The sequence below is a fragment of the Charadrius vociferus genome, unplaced genomic scaffold, assembly GCF_000708025.1.
Source record: "Charadrius vociferus isolate BGI_N301 unplaced genomic scaffold, ASM70802v2 scaffold163, whole genome shotgun sequence".
Taxonomy (NCBI): Eukaryota; Metazoa; Chordata; class Aves; order Charadriiformes; family Charadriidae; genus Charadrius; species Charadrius vociferus.
The window spans coordinates 9,449,341-9,471,118 of NW_009648332.1; the positions used below are offsets into that span (position 1 = coordinate 9,449,341).

The window sequence follows — 21,778 nt, forward strand, 5'->3', positions numbered from 1 at the left end:
GTAGGAGGAAAGAAGGCTAGAGGGGGCAAAAAAGGTTGTATACAGCTTTCCCTTCTAATCTTCACTTCAGCTCTGGAAATGCCACATCTGGAGTACTGTGTCCAGTTCTGGGCTTACCAGTACAACATATGGAGCTACTTAAGAGAGTCCAGCAAAGGGCCACTAAGATGATTAAGGGACTGGGCCATCTCTCCTATGAGGAAAGGCTGAGAGAGCTGGAAGTGTTCAGCCAGGAAAAGAGAAGGTTCAGGGGGATCTTATCAATGTGTACAGTAAATCTGAAGGGAGGGTACAAAGAACATGGAGCCAGGCTCTTTTCAGTGGTGCCCAGTGACAGGACAAGAGACACAAACTCAAACATGGAAGGTTCCTGTAGCTTGGGTGCTGTGCTAAGGGTAAGTGCTATTATTCTTGTTACTGTGCTGTGAATAAGCATTAAAAGACTTATAATATATAAAAAAAAATAAATTAAGCCATCTGCCTATCACACTGCCATCCTTAGGGATAGTGAGTTTTTATGTTTTGCTTTCTGCCTTTCACTTTTGCATGACTCTGCTTGCATTTTCTTCATGAATACCACAAACACTTCTCTTGATTTGTGAGCAGCTTGGCAAAGAATGTTATCTTGTGTTTCTTTTATCATTCAACTAAATGTATTTGCAAATGTTCTCACCTCTTTCCTCATTATTCGCAAAAGATATCTTTTCTTGTGAAATTTTAAAGCTAGTGACAAAATCAGGATCAACAAAACCGAATTTTCATTCAGTTTCATCCATTCATTCATTGGTTTTCTTTCACACTATTCAATGCAACACTTTATCCTCACCTGAAACATCTTATATGTCCTGGTCTTATCAATTCCCATTAATTTATGATCCTTTTACTGTTCTTTTTGGATCATTTATTTCAGTTTGGCTTTTTTCAAGCAGACAGCTTGCCTGTGTCTCCAAATCCCATTTTAAATCCCATTCTTAATTTTCTCATCATTTTTGTCTTGACTGTACTAATTCTTTATTGCAGAGTTTAGGCCAGAAGACTATGATGGGACCTTATTGTCTTTGTCAACAGCAAATATTCTTTCTGCCAGATGTGGAGGTTAGCTTTTCTCACTGTTTTGCCAGACCAACACATTGCCATTCTGGCAAGGGTGCAATACAGGGTGTTATCAAACAGAGAAGGAGAAATGAAGTAAAAACAGTGGTAAAAACCCTTCAGTCAAAGAGAGATATATAAATATGAAGTGGCTGACAATGACTCTCTTCAACTGCAAGTTGACAACTGATACTTGTAGTGACGTTTTTAAAAATATAAGTATTTCTGTTACTAATGCATATTTTTATACCCAGTTCATATGAGATGCCTTGTACAAATATAAAGGAGAAAGCAATTGCAACCAAAAGCCATTACCGTCTAAATATTGAAATGGTGCAAGCAAGCATTATATACAGAAGCAAAGAAGGGAGTGGAGATTACCATAACGTCATAACACCATCTAGCTACCCAGTCTGAAAAAGAAAATTAGAAATTACTCTGAGGAAGAAAAGATCAATAACTAAATTCAGGAGTAAGGAACTGCTCGTATTTGAAACTTGAGCTTATTTTGACTATGGTAGTGATTTACTACTCCAATGATTTACCACATGCTGTTTACAAATTGCATGAAGCACCAACAATCTTTACTCAGAGAATCTCAAGTGGAAAAGGAATGCATGTCTGGATACAAATGTGTCATGCAGTGATGTTATTGCATAGGAAATCTGTCATGAGAATGTGGGGGATAAGAAGGCTGGTTTCTAAGCAACCTTACACAGCTGAGCTGCTAAAAATGGCTGAATTTTAGCAGAACATCTTGGTAGTCACTGAACAAGAGGAGTTGGGGGTTAGAGCAACATGTACTGAAGACAAAGCCACAGCTGGGGATGAGTATCACTTGGCACAACTGAAATGGACATACACAGATACCTTCGCCTTTTCTTATTCTTGGAATGAGCCGGGAAAATCTCCAGTGTAAACTAAGCCAACAAAGACGTATCTGCGTTCTTCAGATGTACGCTATTCTTTGAGAATAACCTCTCTTACTGGCAGGCAGGAACCAGGAGAATGAGTGGTGTCATTCCAACTACCGATATAGTTGTCAGCTCATCTAGGAGTGCTCCAAAATACAGCAAAGTGCTTCGAGAAACATTTGGTATCTGTTATTGAAACAGAGCAAAGCAACACTAACGCAGGCTAAGATCTGGCTTTTCTGGAGGAGTACGCAGGGGAAATTGAATTAAAAATAACTGAGAAAAACCTTGAGCTTTATATTGTACATTTTATAAATGAACGTTCAATTAAATTCATATAACTAAATGAAAAGCAAGCTGATTGTTTTCTACTGGCTATGCACAAATGCTTAAAGGAGTAGGACAGTTGTAATCGCTAAATTCCTACAGCATTGAAAGCCAGGAGGGAAATACCCACTTTTTATAAAAAAAAAAAAACAACAAACAAAAACACAACAAAAGAACAAACCAACCAATTTTTTTCTCTAAATCGCTAATAACTATTTTTCTGTTCTTTCTCAGATCTGTAGGTGTCAGATCCTGTATTACAGAAGGAATAATCTAGGTTTCTAGAATGACTGCCCAAATATATTCTTCCAAAAAATAAAAGTGAAAGCAAACAGTATCTCTCATTGAGAATGCCTTGTGGAAGAACCAGCCAAAGTTTCCCCTGGTAGCAATTTCTATAGCCTATTCTGGAGTAATGATTACATTAATCATGGCTTGATTGAAAAACATCACAGTAAACCGATAAGTTTCAGATATTTTCACCCATATTAAGACATCAGGAATATGTTTGGTCCATGCATTTTTGGGTGCAACAGCATAGCTTCTAATGAGGGAAGACTTGTGCTTTATAGAATATTCTCAATATGCAGAACTTGTTGTTGTGACTACTGTCTGTTTAGTTTAATAAGGGTTGACTTTTGCTGCTGGAATGCTCTCAAGTGTGATACAGGTTTTCACTGCACACTGTGTTCATTTATACTTACCATTCAATTTCTCAACTTTGCCAGAGAGGCTGTCAATGTAATGCCACTTGTTTCCAGAGAACAGACAAGTTTTACCTTTAAGAATTGGGTTTTTTAATTAGAAACCTACCATTTGGCTTGTTTCAAGTGCATTCAGGCCAAAAGGGAGTATTGAAAAATTGGCATCAGTGAATACTATCAAAGAGTTCCAGAAGAAAAGAGCATCCAATTATTTTCTTGTGAAAACAAGGTTTTCAAGACAACCTTAGCTACTCTGAGGAATATATAGACTAATTAGAGAGAAAGCTATGACATATAGTCAGACGACTGTGGAGTGAATACACTCCTGAACAAGTGCTTATAGAATTGATAACTTTAAAATTTAGGAAAGATGAAAATCAGGTAAACCTCAAGTAAAAACCTTAAAAATATACTTAGCCTCTTCTAATACTTGGGGGACAGGAGGGAGTATATTTCACATCTACAAAACATGCCATTAGGTAAATGCAATGGCACATGCAAAGGAGAGATTGCCTTTTTTTTTCTCCCAATGCGTCAAAGACCTAGGAAAAGTAGATGTAAAAAGGACTGAAAGATAATAAAAGGTTTTCTGTTCAGCAGTGACAAGCAATCTATTGAATTAAGAAAATTGCATAACCCAATCTTTGCTGCAAGTGCAGAATGTTTTATAATTAGAAATTGTGACAGTTCACTTGAAAAGCAACAAGCAAAACCAAAATGAATTGAAGGGAAAAAGCCCTCAAAGAGATTTACTCTCATTCTAACGAGAGGAAACAAGCTCTTGATTAAAAGTTGTTGCCACGTAGTGACAATTTTTCTTACAGCTTGCTGTCATTTCCCACCCAGAGCACATACAAATTTAGGCTTTAGGGGAGCAGGAGGAAAGCTTTAAGTGAACTGATGAAAAAAAGATTCCATTGCTACCAAGACTATAACAACATTTCCGGCTTGACAGATTATCATAGCTTGAAACTTACATATTCAAGAGAGATAATGAAAAGGCCCTGAAAGTCTTTTCAAAGCAGAAGCAGAACACAAATATTCCTAAAACTGATGGGCAACAGCAAATTAAAAGCTATATTTACCTAAAGCTCTGTGGATTAGACCAAAGACCATTTTCCTCCATTTAGTGTGTTTTATATCAGTTGTCACTGTGTTTTGACTCCATTTTCTCTACATCAAAGATTCCATCAGTTTATTTAACCCTTCAGACACAGTGCTCCAGAGGTTGACATTACAGTACGACAAAGAGCAAACTGCACATCTCCATTAGCAGGAGGAATTTTCATTGGGACTTCTAAAGCTACCTTTCAAAATTAGATAAACATTGATTAAATTATTTAAGGGGTCAGATCTAGAATGTACTGTATTAATCATGTGCTTTCTCTTTACTTGAGAACATAAGGAACTTCAGGTATAACAGCAGTTTCATTCATATATGCTGTACAGCATTAATTGTTACAGGTCTTAGTAAAATGACCGAAGTGTCCAGAAGCCACTTGGGCTTTTAATGCTGACCGTTTCTGCAGTGTCCATTTCTCTTTTGCTGATAGGTAGTGGTATCAATTTGAATTACAGATTCTGTTTCTACAGGGAAACTGATTAAAAAGGGAGTACGTGATAGAAAATAGGACAGACTCTAGGAAGCTCAGAGAATGATTGTGAAACTCTGTTCCCTCAACATTTGTTTTTGTTAAAGAGCAGAGAAAGGTGGAGTCCAATCTAGTTTAAGGGTATCTGCAGAAAGAGATATTGCATAAGCATCCAAAGAGATGAAAGAGCTGGAGAGGCAGGCCTAACTACAGAGAAAAGATGTTTAATAGAAACGTAGTGAAGTCAATGAACAATCTGTTCAGTTCAAGTTGCCATGGAAACTATCCTATTAAATGCTTTAAAAAAATCAGTTCTAGAAACAAAGTACTACACTGCCTGTTACAAAGTGCTCCCTTAATAAGCTCAAACCAAGTGTTTTGGTGCTTCTATATAATTTTGTAAGCTTGAAGAATTATTTTTCTCTTTCAAAATCACCATTGCTGTACACTGTAAAGGCATGTGAAAGAAAGCCTATTGCTCTATTTTCCTGCATGTAAACTGTGGTGAAATGGGCAAGAAAAATTGCCATAGACTCAATCTGGATTTTTTCTTTGGAATGCCAGAAACAGTTGTTTGCTCCTCCTTTCACAGCCATTATTTGGATTTACTCTCTGATGATACAGATATTAGGGGGGAATGAACTGCCAAGGTTAGTTGAGGTCTTTGCAACCCTGTTCCTTTTCTGATTTTGAACCAAAAGTTGCTGCCTGCAGCTCTGGTGGGCAGTGCAGGGCATGAGGACTCACTAACAAGGATGGTGAGCTCATGTGAGGTCCTGGAGATTAAACAACAGTGACAGCATCATTCTTCAAGATGTGCTACATTTATGCTTCACTGAATACTTTGCAGTAACTTAGGAAGGTATTCTCTGTGGCTTGTGGAAGGTGTCTGTAGGAAAAAAAAGCATTACAGTTTACGGTATCTTACCCTCATTTTTCTTGGCAATAGCACTAGGATAGTGTACCTCCTTTCCTCATACCAGCTTGCCCCTCTGCTGGCAAACTGAGGCCTTATCCTTTCATGCACAAAATACAACTTTACAGCTAAATTTATGAGTTCTGCATTTTACACCTCTACCTATACAGCCCAGAGAACCTGCATAATTCTTGGGGAATATCAGGCATCCCACACAGTTCATGTAAACACGGCCCACATCAGAACATTTCACATTGTTCCTAAAGCTGATAAAGAAAGGCAAAGGTTTATTTTAAATCCCCATCTCCTTGCCTCCTAGATTTAGACACTTTACTCAGGGCTGTGGATAGGTTCTGTTCACATAGCCCAGCATCCCTAAAAACAGCTACCAAAGCCCTTATTTGAAAAGTATTTGTAGCAACAATTCCTATATTTTAAAGCATTGAAGAAGAAACATCTTTTTATAGAAAGTATTAATATTTCTTAATCACAGTCAAAGTACATACTATAGATTTTTATGTTTACATATTAAACTACAGTGATTGCAAGGATGCTATTTCACTACATGGGATACAAAACTGCTCTTTAAATGACTTATTTGTATTATATTGAGGCAGGGTGCTTCAGTGAAAGGTGGCTTCTCTGGGTGCACTGAAAACACACAAAAAAAATCCTCTGTGTATTTTCAGGATGCCGTATGTTTCCTATTTGGTGTTTTTTCCCTCCTTATGTATCCCATGATTGTGCAGTCAACTTTAATCAATTTGGGCTTAAATACCAGTCATAAGGAGTGAGAAGTGGCCTAGTTTTAGAATTCTTTCACAGTAGTGCATGTCAGATCGCTGGACTGTTTCTTCCCATTGTTAAATTCCTTCTTAACAGAGAAGTCCTTTATAAATACTGTAGCAGTTCCTCATTGGATGTTATAAAACTACCTAATAAAACATAAATAGGTGTTTTAGTAAACCTAGAATCTGCTTAGTGAAACATTAAGCAAAGAAGGTCGTTGAGAGGTAAAATTTGAGCACAGCTGTCAACTTTTATTTTAATAGCAGCAAATCATAGGATTTGAGGCCACATGCTTGTCTTATTTTTAAAACACCCTATTCTTGTCCTCTGCGCCAAGATCTTTCAGATGATGTTCTACTTCCATATTTTAAAGGGTCTGTTCTCATTAGCTACATTTCCTGGGTCTACATTTCTTCCCTCTTTCTCCCTGCTGCAATTCTGTGTGTTATGTGTCTGTGAGTTATGTATCTGTGCATGTGTCTTTTTTGTAAACAGCTGATGTGATCAGGGCATAGCAATGCCAGCAGTCCTTACTCACTGTCTCCAGACCTTATCATCTGCCACACAAGGGAAAGGCATCTACGCGTTTTTGTGGTGCCATCCTGAAACTCAACAATCTCTTTCTCTTTTTTCACTGGCAGTGCTAAATTATGACTTGTAAGGTAAAGAACAGAACTTTATATCAAACACATTACTATACAGAATCTTGGGTGAGTGCTGCAATGTGTGATACCAGGTTGGGGCTAGAAAGAGTTTAGAAGGGGAGCAAGTGACAGAAAAAACATTTTTGAGCATACTGCCCATTGTAGACATATACAATAGAGGACAAATACTTTCATCTTAAAGAATGGAATAAAAGAATAAATGTATCTTAAAGAAAATTAAATGTCCTTAGAAAATTCAGATTACAAGTGAAAGTTACATTCTGCCCTTGACTCCTTTGCTGTTTATATTCCTAAAGGCAGTTTGAATTCCTGTAACAAATCTTTAAAATTAATGACAGGTTACTACTTACAGGTTACTGCACCTGTCATTGAGTTTGATATTCATAAAATAATGGAGCTCATGTTAACAAAATAAATAGGTGGTGCCATGGTGATCCACAGAAGCAGAAGCTTAACATATTGTAGGTTATCTGTGGAAAGCAACACCTTGAACTTTCAGTTCTTCCAAGAGAAGCAATTACTGAGTTCCACCGCAACTGAATCTCATCAAAGCATTTGTATCTTTTTCTTTTTGGAAATTTAATTGAGACTGGCCTGCAGAAAAGCCCTTTTCATCTGAAGTTAAAAAAAAAAAAAAAAAGTGATCCCTCCCAAAAACCCCCACTGAATTCTAGCCCTCAGAAGGCAATGTAACAGTTCAGGACAGAGAAACTCTGCATATGGTGCCAATGGTGTATGATTTGAGGGATTCATTCATTAGACAGTCATTAGCAGTCTAAGAAAAGGAGCTAAGCAGCATCGAGTTTACAGTTCAAATGCACTGGAAGGTTCCCTGCTGCAGTGGCTTGGTGTAACAAAAAACTCTTGGGAGAATTTATACCAAGCAGCATAAATACTCCACATAGAGAAGAATCATTTAAGGAATGATGGCGATTTACAGAAAAGAAGAGTGCCAAAGGCAAAAATAGTGGTAACTTCTGGGAAGAATTTTGTAGGCACTGGGAACTTTTAATAAATACAGACTTACTGAAAAGTGAGTACTGTATGTGACAAAAGTATTTTAAAATGAGCGATGTATCTATCGCTCATAGTTGTTATCACAACTATGCACAGATAATATAGGTGTCGAGTGTCTCAAATGTCTTCAAGCCCCAGTTCTTCTTCAAGTCAGATATAATGCTGTCCCATCAGCCTTTTAAATCTAATATGAAAATTGCAAATGAAATGTTTGGTTTACCAGAACACTCTTATGCTGCTCTGATCATGCAAAATGCTGTGACCATGCTGGGAGGGGTGTCCTTGTTGCATACCTTGGTTGGTAAGTTTGCCCTTAGAAGTTAATTTCTTTGATTTTTTTTCCAGTTTTCTAGTGTCTGGAAATCTGTATGAAACTAAATAAATTTTGCTTTCATTTTCATGCTTAATAATCACATGTATTTTTTGTCATTAAAAAACCCTACAGAAGTTAACAAAAACCCACACCCCCCCACTGTAGCAAACAGATTCTGATTTTTCCCCTCTAAACTACTGATAGGTACTTTTTGTTATGCTATCAAAGAACAAGAATGAAAAAAATCTGAAAATATAGTGCATATCTTTAAAAGCCAGATAACTTGCTCTTGGTTTACAAGTGTTAAAAGTGAGTTAATCTCTTCCTCTGTATACATATAAATTTGTTTTATTTTCAGAACTGATAATAAGGTTTATTTTAAAAGAATAATGGTATAGAGATTCTTGTCTTTGCTAGAAACCCAAAAGTAAAAGGGAATCGTAGCGATCTGATTATCTCTTAGCATTTTTTAGATGCTATTACCAACACTAATTTTTTTGCACTTTTTAGTGATATGCACTCCAAACAAGCAGAAATCACCTCAAATAACATTAGCACTGTTGTCTGATCTTAATTACTATTAGTCCCTTTTGACACAAATAATTCCACACTGCTGAGCAGTATGAACTGTATAAGAAGATATGCCTTTCAGGGAAAGAAAAGCCTTGAAATCTGAATGTATTTGTACTGTATCTTATTTACACATATTCATTAGTCCTGGACCAGAGGAGGTCAGAGCACAGCTACCCCTGCTTTCCAGAAGCATACTTGAGCACACAGCTTGCAGAAAGCAGCTCAGCCTCAAAAAGTGATTTGAATCATAAATCAAATTTAATGGCAAGCAACTGTATGGCTCATAAAATCTGTTCCCAGGGACCGTTGCCCATACATAAACCCAGCATGTCTCATAAAACCCAAACGTTTGCTCTTACAGGAAGAAAACAGGAATTTAGAAGACAAATTTCACAGCTGAGCTCTGACTAGCCCTGATTTCTTCTGATGCTTAACTTTGACTAGCTAAAGCTTGCTCAGGGTCTTTATGTTTTGCAATATATCTAAGGAAACCAGTCAGCGATAACTGTATTTTTTATAGATAGAGGCTGCATTCATCTGATCTGAAAGACCGTCCTCTGTGACTAGGTACCTGCCTATTAAATCCAGTTGCAGACACATGTCAAACTCTAAAACCACACAGATTGTGACAGACTGGACTGTGTTGAAGCTGACAAATTGTATATCCAGACAGTGCTCAACAGACATCTCTTAGTGCTCTCTGATTCCCTAAACTATTCTTAATCAGTGAGATAGCTTATTTAATTGAGAGCTAAAGCTGATTTTAAGGGTCATAGATGTAGAAGCATTATCTGCAAACATTTGAGATTTCATTTAATATTACTTTATTAAAGACTAAGAATTCAAAGTAAATATACTGCAGGCTAAGGAGGTGAAAATGGAAATCTAAGTTCTAAACCTAGTACTGCTTCCATATATAACTGTGTTTACATCGACAAGTCACCTAATACCTCTGCCAAAATGGAAGTAATGCCTGTGCCTCTATTTCCAAAGGAAGTATAGGGAAGATTTATCTGGAACTGTAGTGTTCTCTGAAGAAATAAAATGCTACAGGAGTACAAGTGTTTTGCATACCTAACAACAGCAAAGGGAGAATTATACAGCTACAGTGTGCTGAGAAAGTGGGGGTTATATACCTACATTCCAATCAAAGGGATGCTGATGAGATCACCATGATAAATCTACAGAGTCAGTTTTTTGTCTGTTGTCCTGCGTTCTCTGCTGGGTAGAGTTAATTTTCTTTCTAGTAGCTGCTGTGTTTTTTGTTTAGTATGAGAAAAATGGTGATAACACATATTGTTTTAGTTGTTGCTAAGTAATGTTTACATTAGTCAGGCACTTTTTCAGCTTCCCATAGAAGCTGAGAGGGAGCATAGACAGGACAAGCTGGCCAAAGGAATATTCCATACCATAGGCATCATGCTCATTATATAAATGGGGATTGGCAGGAATCCACGATCACTGCTTGGGACGGGCTGGGCAACCGATCGTCGGGTGGCGAGAGCGACTTGTGTTGTATCACTTTATTTTTTATATTCTTTTACCATTTATTATTATTTTCCTCCTCCCTTACTGTTCTATTAAACAGTCTTTATCTCAGCCCATGAGGGGTGATTTTTCCCCCTCCTTTTCTCCATCTTCTCCCTTCCCTACTGGAGGGGGACGTGTGGGGAGCGAGCAAGCAGCTGCATGGTCCCAGTTGCTGGCTGGGGTTAAACCACAACACCTGTACTTTCTACTGTATACATTATGTCATTCTACATTACAGTTATGTTTGCTGCTTTTGGTTGTTTGGGGTTTTTTTGCTTACACTTTAAGTTCAATTCTCAACAAATATTTTTAGGCAGAGAAAAATGTAGGTTTTGTTTGTTTAAATAATTTGTGCCTGACACATTCGTTTGAATATTTACACTCTCAAATTCAATCTTGAACATTGAGCATAATTTTGGGCAACAATCATGCTATATTTGAAATTCAATCTCACTCTACTGCCTCTTTTCTTCTTAATCCTCTTCAGTAAATTTCTGGGAGGAACTCTTGTTGTATGTTAGAAGTCTGAATAAAATGTATCAGATGCTTTTCACTACTATTTTCATGAAGCATTCAAGCGACAACAAGGTGATAAGAGAGAACATTTTTTCTTTTCCACGTTACCAAAAAAAATCCCAAACCAAAAATTACAAACCACCAAGGATTGGCACAGAGGTTATTAATGAGTAGCAGAAAAGCTTTCTCATTTCATCAGGTACCAAACATTCACAACAGTTGTCGTTAAATCCTAATGAAGAAAATGTCCTGTCATTAGATTTAAAAACAAAAAGTATTTTATTGCTTTCTTTAAAGTTATATGACTTCAAAGTCCTAATTCATTGGTAGCAAAACTCAAAGATCTAGAGAATTCTGTATCGTTTCATTATTCTATGCTGTGACTAACTGTCAGTTTGTTTTATTATGAAAATTACTTCGCAATCTAACAACAACAGGCAGTAACTTCAACTCATTAACCTGTGAAGTACCTCCTACTAGTCAGATATTTACTAATAATGAGCTAAATGACAAGAAGTCATAATAGAGTCAGAAGCCTGCGTTTTCCAACTCTAAAGGCAAATGTCAGATAAGAGATTCTTTATGGGTAGCAAACTTCTCTATTTAGCAATCATTTTCATGTACTGTTGATATTGTTTAAGCAGTTGTGCCCCACTAACTGATATGCTTCCAGATAGTATTTGTAGATATAACCTGGCTTTAAAGGCATCTGGAATTACAGACTACCCACCTTTCTCCAGAAGTCATTACATAGAAGATTATAATCCTCCTCACCCGCTTTTCAACTAAATGGAAACAGCTATACTGAAAATACAAAGATTGTTCTGCTGCTAAATCACTGTATTCCTGTTGGCAATGTGGTGTAAAATACTATTGGCAATCTACTAATTGGTGGGACTTTTCCTTATGTGATCACTTGCCTAAATCCAACAGTTTTTTCCCAAAGCACTTAGGTAACCAGGCAGAACAGTGCTTTCAGGCCAACATAGGTCAGGCCACTTACAGTTTAGAGACCTACTTACTGGAAAGACACAATTAGAAATAGGTATTGGCAAATATAAATATGAGGGGACTGGCATTAACCACTCTCTACAAGGGACTGCAAGCCAAACAGCAAATCTGGCTCTTCATCCAGATCAGCAGAAAAACTGGTTATACTTTTGAGGAGATGGGGAGGAAAGTGGTGAAGGGAAATGGTTCTAAGTCAGGTTTAAGTATTGAATACTGAAAACTCTGTAGGAATACCTTGTCATCAAAACCAAATTAATTGTAGCCTCACTGTTCTAATTTGTTCCTACTGACTTTTCTTACAGCTCCCCTAGAGACCAGGCTTTCAGGACCTCTTTCCACCCCTCACTGGGTGCCGTTCAGTTCTGTCTGAAAAAATGTTTTTAGGGAATAACTTATGCTCTGAAATATGGGGAATCTTATTTTGTCATGGAAGTTCAGCGGAGCTGGTGGTCCCACTAACATCAAGCTGTGTGCTGAGTTGTCTTATAGAATTATGAAACGTGCTCTTTGAAAAAAAAAAAAAGAGTGGAGAAAAAAGCAATTCTTTTGAAAACAGTATTTCTGCACCTGAAAAGTAAGCAGGTTCAGATGTAAACAGAATTCATTATTTTGATGTTCTGGGTTCTGATTGTTGTCACTGTCACACTTCCTATTTACCTGCTTTTGAGTTGTAATCAGAGTTCACTTTAACAGCTTTTCATAGCACTTGTTCCTTATATGAATATGGCTTGTTGGTTAGTAAACCTGTTGTTCTATTAAAGCAGATATGGTTGTTCAAATAAAAGCAACTGATAGGTTATTTAGCTTCAATTCTGTCTCTAGTTTTTACTAGAGACAGAATTAGAGCTTTTCCTGACTTAAACGGACCTCTATTATCACCCGCTGCTCTGAGCAGCCCACCAGTTATGGAGGCAGTTTCATTCTGCAATTACAGGGGAGAACAAAGAGCATTACCTGAAAGAAGTAATGCCTCTTTCATTTGATGGTAAACTTGCGACTGTGATCTTGATTTTTAAAGAAACTTTACTCTAAACTTCGTGTGTAAAATCATTTTGATCCATAAACTTTCAAAGGCATGATAAGAAGCTGAATCTAAACCCAGGCCTTTTATACATCATATATCCTTTGCAGGGTCAAGCATTTTATTGTATTATTACATCAAAGAAAAAGCATGTAGGGTTAATACTGTCACTTGAATTGTAGGAACGAGATTAATCTCTTCTTTGAATTTGTTTTTCCTGAAAGACATACTGTCCTGCAAACTTAATGGATCCAGTCGCTTTTTTAATTTTGCACACCCACCCTCCCCTTTTTTTTTTAGATGGCACTTCTCCTATTGCAATGTAATAGGCTGAAAATTGCTGTGAATCAAAAAATGTTCTATGTAGCCAATGTAATGGTACTTCAGCCTAATGAAGAGCACTTCTGTTTCAGTGATAATGGCAACACAAGGAGAAACCTGCAAGGGTAGTGCCAGAGCCTTGCAAATTACAGTGGCCAGCAGTTTACCCACTCTATTCACCATGCTGTTTGTTTCACTTCATCTATTCGTGCAGCTATACAAATTCCTAACAGTGGCTATTTCTGACAGCATGCTGAAGCAGAACTATAAGAAATTACAGCTTGATAACCCTATGCTACCTTGAGAGGACTAGCATAATGTATTCCATGCTGATATGATGCACTGATGATGTAATAGGAGCATGTTACTGTCAATGCTATTACTGATATTTTATCGACTAGACTAAAGCACTGATGGTGTTAGTATATTGACACTACGTAACCCAGACTATGTTCAGCATATATATAATTTGATTTCCAAGAACAACAAAGAATTTCCACTCTGACACCCTTGCTGGCAAGTATTTGTAATTTCTCATTGATTGTGCTATACAGTACGTGACAAAATAATTCTAAACGTCCAAGTATCAGGAAAAAAAACATGCCAGGTTCCCCATTTCGCTGGTGGAACCCCTCTTTGTAGTTCAGCTGCCTCTGTAACATCTTGTAGCTTGTATTTCATTCTGAAGGGAAACATATTCAAGTTGTTGTAGACGAAAGACTAATTTCATCTCACTTCTTCACTGTCTCATTATCTCACTTCTAGAACTTCCTCCCATATTGCCTTTCTACTTCTAACAGCTTATCATACCATATTTACTTGAGAAGCAATTCAGCACGCACACTGGTTGCTTGCATATTGTGCTGGAACTGTGCGGTTGGACACGGAAAAAGCTGTTCCTCACAAAAACAATATGGGCCAGTTAATCATCTCAAGTTGTCTTGGGTTCTCCATGCTTGTGTTCTATGGGCCAGTTAATCATCTCAAGTTGTCTTGGGTTCTCCATGCTCGTGTTCTACCAATTGAAACAGTACTAACAGCATTTCTGTGACACTGTTAACCATATCTCAACATAGATTAAAACTGAGAGGTTAGAATATGGAGAAGATATTAAGATATGCAGATAAGCATATATAAGAAGAAATGCAAACTATGCAGAATATCCATTTCAATATGTCAATTGCTTAATTAACAGGAGGAGGATCAGTCAAGTTTTTCTGGTTATGAGAGCACAGGAGGTGAGTTTCTTTTTCAGTATCATTTGCCAATTAATTTTGAAACCTTTGGTTTCCCCTTGTATTTAAATAGTTACTTATAAGGTACAGTGAATTCAGGTTATTTATGTTGTGAAAGTTGTGTCTCAGAGGATTGTATCATGCGAATTCCCTTTGAATGCAAATTAAAGCTTGTTAAAGACATCTCTACACTCTTTAGGCCAGTGAATCCAAAATTATTAGAAAATATTACTGTTAATCAGCATCAGATATCATAGATGTTTTCAGAAATTGGCAGTTATGAAAAGCTTGTGGGAAAGTGTGAGCTGCTGAGAGTCTAAGAGGAATGAAAGGATTAGTCAAAACCTTTTATGGCTAATGATATCATATAAGAGATGTACATGCTACATAATAATAAACAAAATTGTATGTGGTAAATGAATGTGTCTTCTAAGTGATTAAGTCAAAGACATAATAAAATTCCAGCAGGCTCAGATGGTGCAAGATCGCCTTCTGTACTGGTATAATCAAGCAAATGACTGGGACTGAGACTAGAAGGAACTGCTTTTGTTAAAAAATACAATTTCAGTAAAAGGCAAAGCTGTAGTACATACAGCAGTTTTGGTCCTAAAATGACAGTAATACCTGAATTTCAGTTAAGAATATTATTATTATTTGGCTGAATTTGAGGCTCAGGGGAATTTAAGACTACATCTCTGATGTCATGCACCAAATATAAAATCTGAATGGGATGTGGACAAACTTCTATAGCCATTATAATGCAACAACATGTTCACAGGAAAATGCGATGGCTCAGGAGGCACATTATTACATCAAAATGTATTTGTTTCTCTTTGCTGTTTTTGAAGAACTGATGTGTATGTGCAAGGTTTGATTTTCAGGTAAAACATTTTTATCATATCTGCAGTGAGAACTATGAAACTGAGAGATAAATAGGCTTTGGTATAATAGGTCCTTTTGGGATGCAGAGCATTATAGCAGAAAGTAAATCTAGTAAAATCAGATCACCTTGCATGAGTGTTACACAATTCATTGTGGAAGGCATCTAAGATTAAAATTAGTAGCTCTTGCCAACTAAAGAATTTTTATTTTCATTTCAGACTTTTCAGAAGATCTGAGGAAGTCAAACATAATTTTTGTAGTCGGTAAGTAGGATTTCTTATTTAACTGCTACGTTTGAAAATCCTCATGTTATTTAGTTTTGGTTATAAGTATATGATTTCTTTTAAAGTTTAGTAGAACAATTTGGTTAAGAGTATTTACACTACAGTGGCGGTTTAGTCTTTTGAAAGGGAGTTAGTATTTAATACCAAGTTATTAACTTGGATCTGACCATGCTAACAACATTTGTGTAAAGCTCAGAGCAGGAGGTATGTTTAAGTGTGAACATATTCAAAAATAACTTCAGTTCTTGTGCAGTTACGGTAGCGTTGTGTGATCTCTCACAGCAAAGCTGCCTCACAAGCATCTGTTAAAATGTTACTGGATTGGATTTATAACTCAGAATTTTGAGGTTTAGGTGAAAAAAACAGGTCTCTTTACCTCTTCATCTGTGAAACAACTTTTGTAAATCCAGGTTTCAATTCTGCATGTGCTTAATGTGCTGTTAAAAAATCAATGGGCAAGTCGGCATGCATGATGCTTAACGTGTACTGAGGCTTTGCAGGTTCAGGGTTTACTTTATATTTGCTTTCTGGAAGTCCACAGAGGGAAAGCACTGTGTTAATGCTCATTATTATATAAGTGTGACTAATGTAATTAGCATAAAATTTGAACAGCCTTTTAAAACAAATTATAACCAGAAGATTTAAAAGTTTCAGCTTAAAGCTTGGTACTAATTGCTTGGAAAGAATAACTGCTTTTGTATTAAGCAGAGTTTTTCAGAACTGCTTTACAATACAGGGCAGGAAAAACACATTTCCAAGGACCTCAGGATAGATACCCAAACACGTGTAATTTTACATAAAAGTAAGTAACTGTGTGCATTCTTTTTCCTAAGGGGAAAAAAAAAAAAAAAAAGAAGAAGAAAAAAGAAGTGACATCTGAAATTAGTCATAAATGAACAGAAGTTTCATTCAGAACTCAGGAGGCATCAAAAAACATTCCAATACTAGCAGGTTGAGGGAGGTGATCCTTCTTCCCTATTCAGCACTGGCAAGGCTGCATCTGTAGTGTGTGCAGTTCTGGGCTCCCCAGTACAAGAAAGATAATGACTTACTGGAGCAAGTCCGCCACAGGACCACAAAGGTGTTTGAGAGACAGGAGCATCTTTCATATGAGGAGAGGCTGAGAGAGCTGGAACTCTTCAGCCTGCAGAAGAGAAGGCTCCAGGGGATCTTACCAATATGTATAAATACCTGATGGGAGGGAATGAAGGTGAGGGAGATTCCCTCTGGGAAGAGGGAATCTTCTCAGTAGTGCCCAGTGACAGGACAAGAGAAAATGGGAACAACTTAAAATACATGAAAATCCATCCAAACACAAGAAAACACTTTTTTTGCTGTAAAGGCGGTCAAACACTGGAACAGGTTGCCCAGAGAGACTGTAGAGTCTCCATCCCAGAGGTGACCAAAACTCAACTGGACACAGTCCTGAACGACCTGCTCTATCTGACCCTGCTGTAACAGAGTTGTGGGAGTCGATGATCCCAAGAGGTTCCTTCCAACCCAAGGATTCTGTGAAAAGATACCATGTTTATGTGTTGTACTTTTACCTCACCCTATCTTATACCCAATATAAGTTGACTCAATTTATTGCAAACCTATAGTGGATATCACGTGTTTGAAAAAGTAAAATTACGTTACTGAAGAGTTCATTGGAGATTTTCTTAAGGGAAAGATGCATAACACTTAATTTTCAGTCTTTAAGCAAACAGTAATTCCATGCTTACTGAAATAACATCTTCCTGCTGTGTGCTACAGTGACAAATTTTCATTCTCTCTGCCTCACATATTTTATTGGAGAATTATATTCGGGTTTGTACAAACACAGATTTTCAAAAAAGTGAAGACACTCAAGGTATTTTGCCTCTTAAATTGTCCATGGTAAGGCATATTTTTCATTTACCTCTGGACTGCTTTTTCTTTTTCAGAGTGGCTTTTAATTTTCATTTATCATTTTTTAAAGGCCAACTACTAGCCATCTTCCAGCTTCAAACTGAAAACACACCCTTTCCCTATTTATTGCTGCTCTTAAATCCATCTCAGACTTTCTAGTAAATGCTTTCTAGAACAGAGGAAAATTCTGCTTAATCAAAACTCTAAGTTTTCTTTGTTGAAAATATTATAATAAAAAGTTTGACTAAGTCCAAACATGGGCTAGTAGTCAACAAATTATGTAGAATGATTTATACTTTTCTTCCCAAAGTACCCCCCATCCTCCCACTCCTGAAAAAGCTTCTTAAAGTCCGATGTGAAGAGTGAGGGTATATTTTTTCTTTTTTTTTTTTTTTCCCCTGGGTTTTTTAGGGGTTATTTTGGTTGGTTTGGTTTTTTTGGGTTTTTTTACGTGACCAAGGTCAGATCTTCACAGTTGCTCTTTTGGCTGCAAAAACTTTTCTTGACTCCATCTAGGTAGTGAAAGTAAATGGTATTTCCCAGAGACAGATTTCTTGCTGGTGCTAGGTTGGAGCGGCCACAAGCTCTTTTTCCTTATGGCCTTCTCAGGCAGGTAAATCTGCCTGAATCACTTGTTGACGCACATGCACTCCAGGTTTAACATTATACATACTACCCAAATGCTTACCATTTACCTAGGCGGTAAAGTTGTTTTACATGTCAGTCAATAGCTGAAATCCAACCACTGTGCAACAACAAAAGAAAATTTTGAAGAAGCCTCACAGGAGCAGAACAAAACTGTCAAGCTTCGGAGGGAGGTGGGAAAGGAAAAAAAAAAAAGCACTTCAGATTCTCAGTGGCTGAGCACTTCATTGCAGTGGACAGTGCTAGAAATATTCAGTCCATGATACCTTGGCTAGAAAGCAAGCAGAGAAGATGGGTAGGAGCATGCTGCTGTAGATACTTGAATGGGAAAAACTGTCTCAGGTGTCATTAGGAATGCTAACTCATTACATAGATGTATTCATGAGGAAACAATAAGATGCTTATAAAGATGTTTTAAAACTAGAGTTCTAAAGATGTGCATTTGAAATAATTTACAAACTAATCCATAAATACACCATCTGCCATAGCTGACAAATTGAAATACTGTTTATAAGACAAAGGGAAAAAAGCAGACAATTCCCTCCCCCACTAATTTCCCTTGAAAATTGTCCAGAAAGGGAATGAAAAAAAAAAAATCTAATTAGCAAAGATTTACATTAGAGCTAATGTAGGAATTAATTGGAATAACAGTCAACTCGGATTAATTAAGCAACAATGTCAATGTTTTATCCAGGCAGCAAAGCAGAGACATAGAAGCAGCAAGTAAAAAATATGGGAGATAATGACAAGGTAATAGAAGAGGCAAAACCAAGTTAAATTTAGCCCGTAAAGTAAAATTCAAGAGAAAAATAAAAAATTAAACAGATGTAAAGATAAGTTTGGGGTATGCTCTAGTATTTGAAACTCACGTAATTACTGCCATTCACCAAAAAAACCCCAATGAAATGGGTTTACATATGAAATGTAAAATCTTAATTGCAATGAACAATGTATGATTTTGTCATTCTTAACTAATGCAATACTCTATATCACATCCAGAAAGTCATCATATATATCAAAGTTACTGGGAGCATTATCCCTCCCTATTCTCTACAGGAGTTTCATCAAACAGCCACATTTGGCTTTGGTTGAGGCTGCAACCAAAGCAGAAAGTTTTCAGGAATTTTTCTGCAGTTTGGATCAGAGACAAACTTCCCACTTACTCTTAAATGTAGTGTTTAAAACTTAGTGAGTGTAACCAATTTGTTCTGCAGAATTCTTGTCGTATTCTTGCTGATGAATCAAAGCTGATAATGGTTTAATCTCAGTGTAAATAAGACTAGCTTTTCAGCTGACACTCTGAAGATATTATAGCCACCTACACTTAAAGTAAAACATTATCACCTGCAGATACTAGCTTCTTGTGCATAAAAAAAAAAAAAAAAATCAAAAAAACCTACCACTAAAACAGAACAAAACAAACAAACCCCAAAAACCCAGAACCCAAAACTTTTTTTGTCCAACGTGTGTCAGACCTTGAATGACTTGATCTAACAGTGAATTTAGCCCTGCTTTGAGTACAGGAATTTACCAGCTGAGGTCCCTTCCAACATAAATTATTCTACAATACCCATATTACAGTTCCTTCTACAATCAGATAGGCATAGGTTGAGCAGTGCTGATAATAAAAACCTCAATCAGTCCAAGCACTAACTCTAGGAGCTAATGAAGGCTGCTTTCTCTGACTTTCCATTAAATAAACACCACATTTTCTTTAAGAGGGATGAAAACTCAGGATGTCCCAGGACATCACCACTCTGCAAACGTATGCTCCAGCTTGTTTTCTGATTAATATCATCTTTCAGAAAAAAAATATTGAGGGTCTTTTGTTGTTCTTTTTAAATAACAGCATCATTCCTATATGCTTTCACTCAGACTAAAATCATATGTGAACAACAGATGAGGTGCTATTGAGAAGCCTTCAAATGCCATATTCTGAAGCTAAGGCTTATTTTTACATATCTAAATAATCCAAGTAGCATCCAAATAGAGTTGCCAAATGGATCAAGCCTTCCAAAATACATTCTTGAATATAAGGATAGCTTGACTGGGGTTATTTTTATTTCAGTTCTGACTTCTGAGGTTCCATTGTACAGCTAGGTTTCCCCTGCAAGCACTTTTGCAGGATACTGGGATGATACTCATCACGAAAATAAGGGCTAGAAATTGAAACATTTTAAAATGAATAGTGGGACTCTCTTGTAAATCCTGCTGCTGGCATTTTATGTAAACCTTCATAGTATTTTGGTTTAGGATATACTCATAAGATTTGGCAAGTTTAAAATGGACACATCCCAGTCTGTCAGTATGACATTTCTGCTTTATTAATATTTCTGGAGGCAAAGCCAGTTCATGAACTGCTCACATTGCTTGTTCCTGTCCCTGCTCACTCCCAGCGGCAGTCCCAGCTCCCTCTAGCATCATTAATTCATCTGCTTGTGATGCTGTGCTCTAGGCAGACCGGTACATTTGAATCACATGCCTAGGCTTGCAGTCCGTCATAGTCTTGGGGGAACTGGGGCATGAGGGAGAGCAAGGTGTAAGAGACTGGATTGCTTAAACCGAGATCTTTCCATGATCTAGGGCAGGCTGCAGTTAAAGTGCTGCTTGGGCAGTTGTCATTTCTCCCCACCCACTGGGGAGAGAGAGAGACCACTCTTTTTCTGCCCTTGAAGTGCTCTCTGTGAAGCATTTCTGCAGTCATTAATTAAATGGGGAAAGGTGAGCACCTAAGTCAGCAGTGCTGCCAGAAAGTTATTTACCAGAAGATCCCCTTACACAGTTTCACAGGCAGCTGAATCAACATAATGGAAGGGAAAACTGTGCTAAGGGAATGCATAGACCTTTTAATCCAGCCTTGTCTGCAGAAAAGAAATATGCAGAACTGCACTGAATTTTTATGCTCTGTGTAGTACCCTGGTCCTGATACTTGCTTATTGTTTGTATCAGAAAGCACAAAGGGACACACAAAGGGTTCAGTTTCCAAGAATAATCTCACTGACTGATACGATGTGCCTAATTTCTGAATCTGCAACTTTTTCTTTTTATGTAGTTAATGAATGAGCTTTAAAGCAAGATATACTGCATTTAGCAATACTAGCATAATACAAAAGCACGCTAACATTGAAGAACTGCTGGTAGTTCTTCTACTTTCTGCTACAGGTCACAGCATACTCATAATACCTCTGGCAATTTTCTAGGCTTTAACTCTTTATCTTCATGTCATATACGAAAATCAGAAGACAACATGATTAATCTGAATAGCAAGTTGCCGTGAATCAGTCTGTCACTGGTTAGCACAATTTTTTTTCTGAAACATATGTAGGCAGAGTAAAAGATGACAGCATACAGAAAAAACGACAGCATTCACAAAGAATCTTACGCCTTCACAACGAAAGTGGGGACATATTTTCCTCCTCCTAACAATTGAGCCATTGGGAAAACTTCGCTACCTTTTTCAATGTCTCGAGTTTTTTCTGTTTAAAAAACAGCATAACAAGTTGAAGTGAAAGCTTCTTAACTGAAAATATCTTTGTGCTGG

At 37.2% G+C, this 21,778-nt stretch overlaps 1 protein-coding gene across 1 annotated transcript in view; it reads left to right on the forward strand.

Moving 5' to 3' along the window:
* Nucleotides 1-21,778, forward strand: part of AK5 (adenylate kinase 5) — a 90,995-nt gene that overhangs the window by 52,485 nt on the left and 16,732 nt on the right. Inside the window, exons 8-9 of the mRNA XM_009884685.1 lie at nt 14,497-14,539; nt 15,637-15,681. Of these exons, the coding sequence (XP_009882987.1) occupies nt 14,497-14,539; nt 15,637-15,681 (88 nt within the window). The remainder of the gene's footprint in view (nt 1-14,496; nt 14,540-15,636; nt 15,682-21,778) is intronic.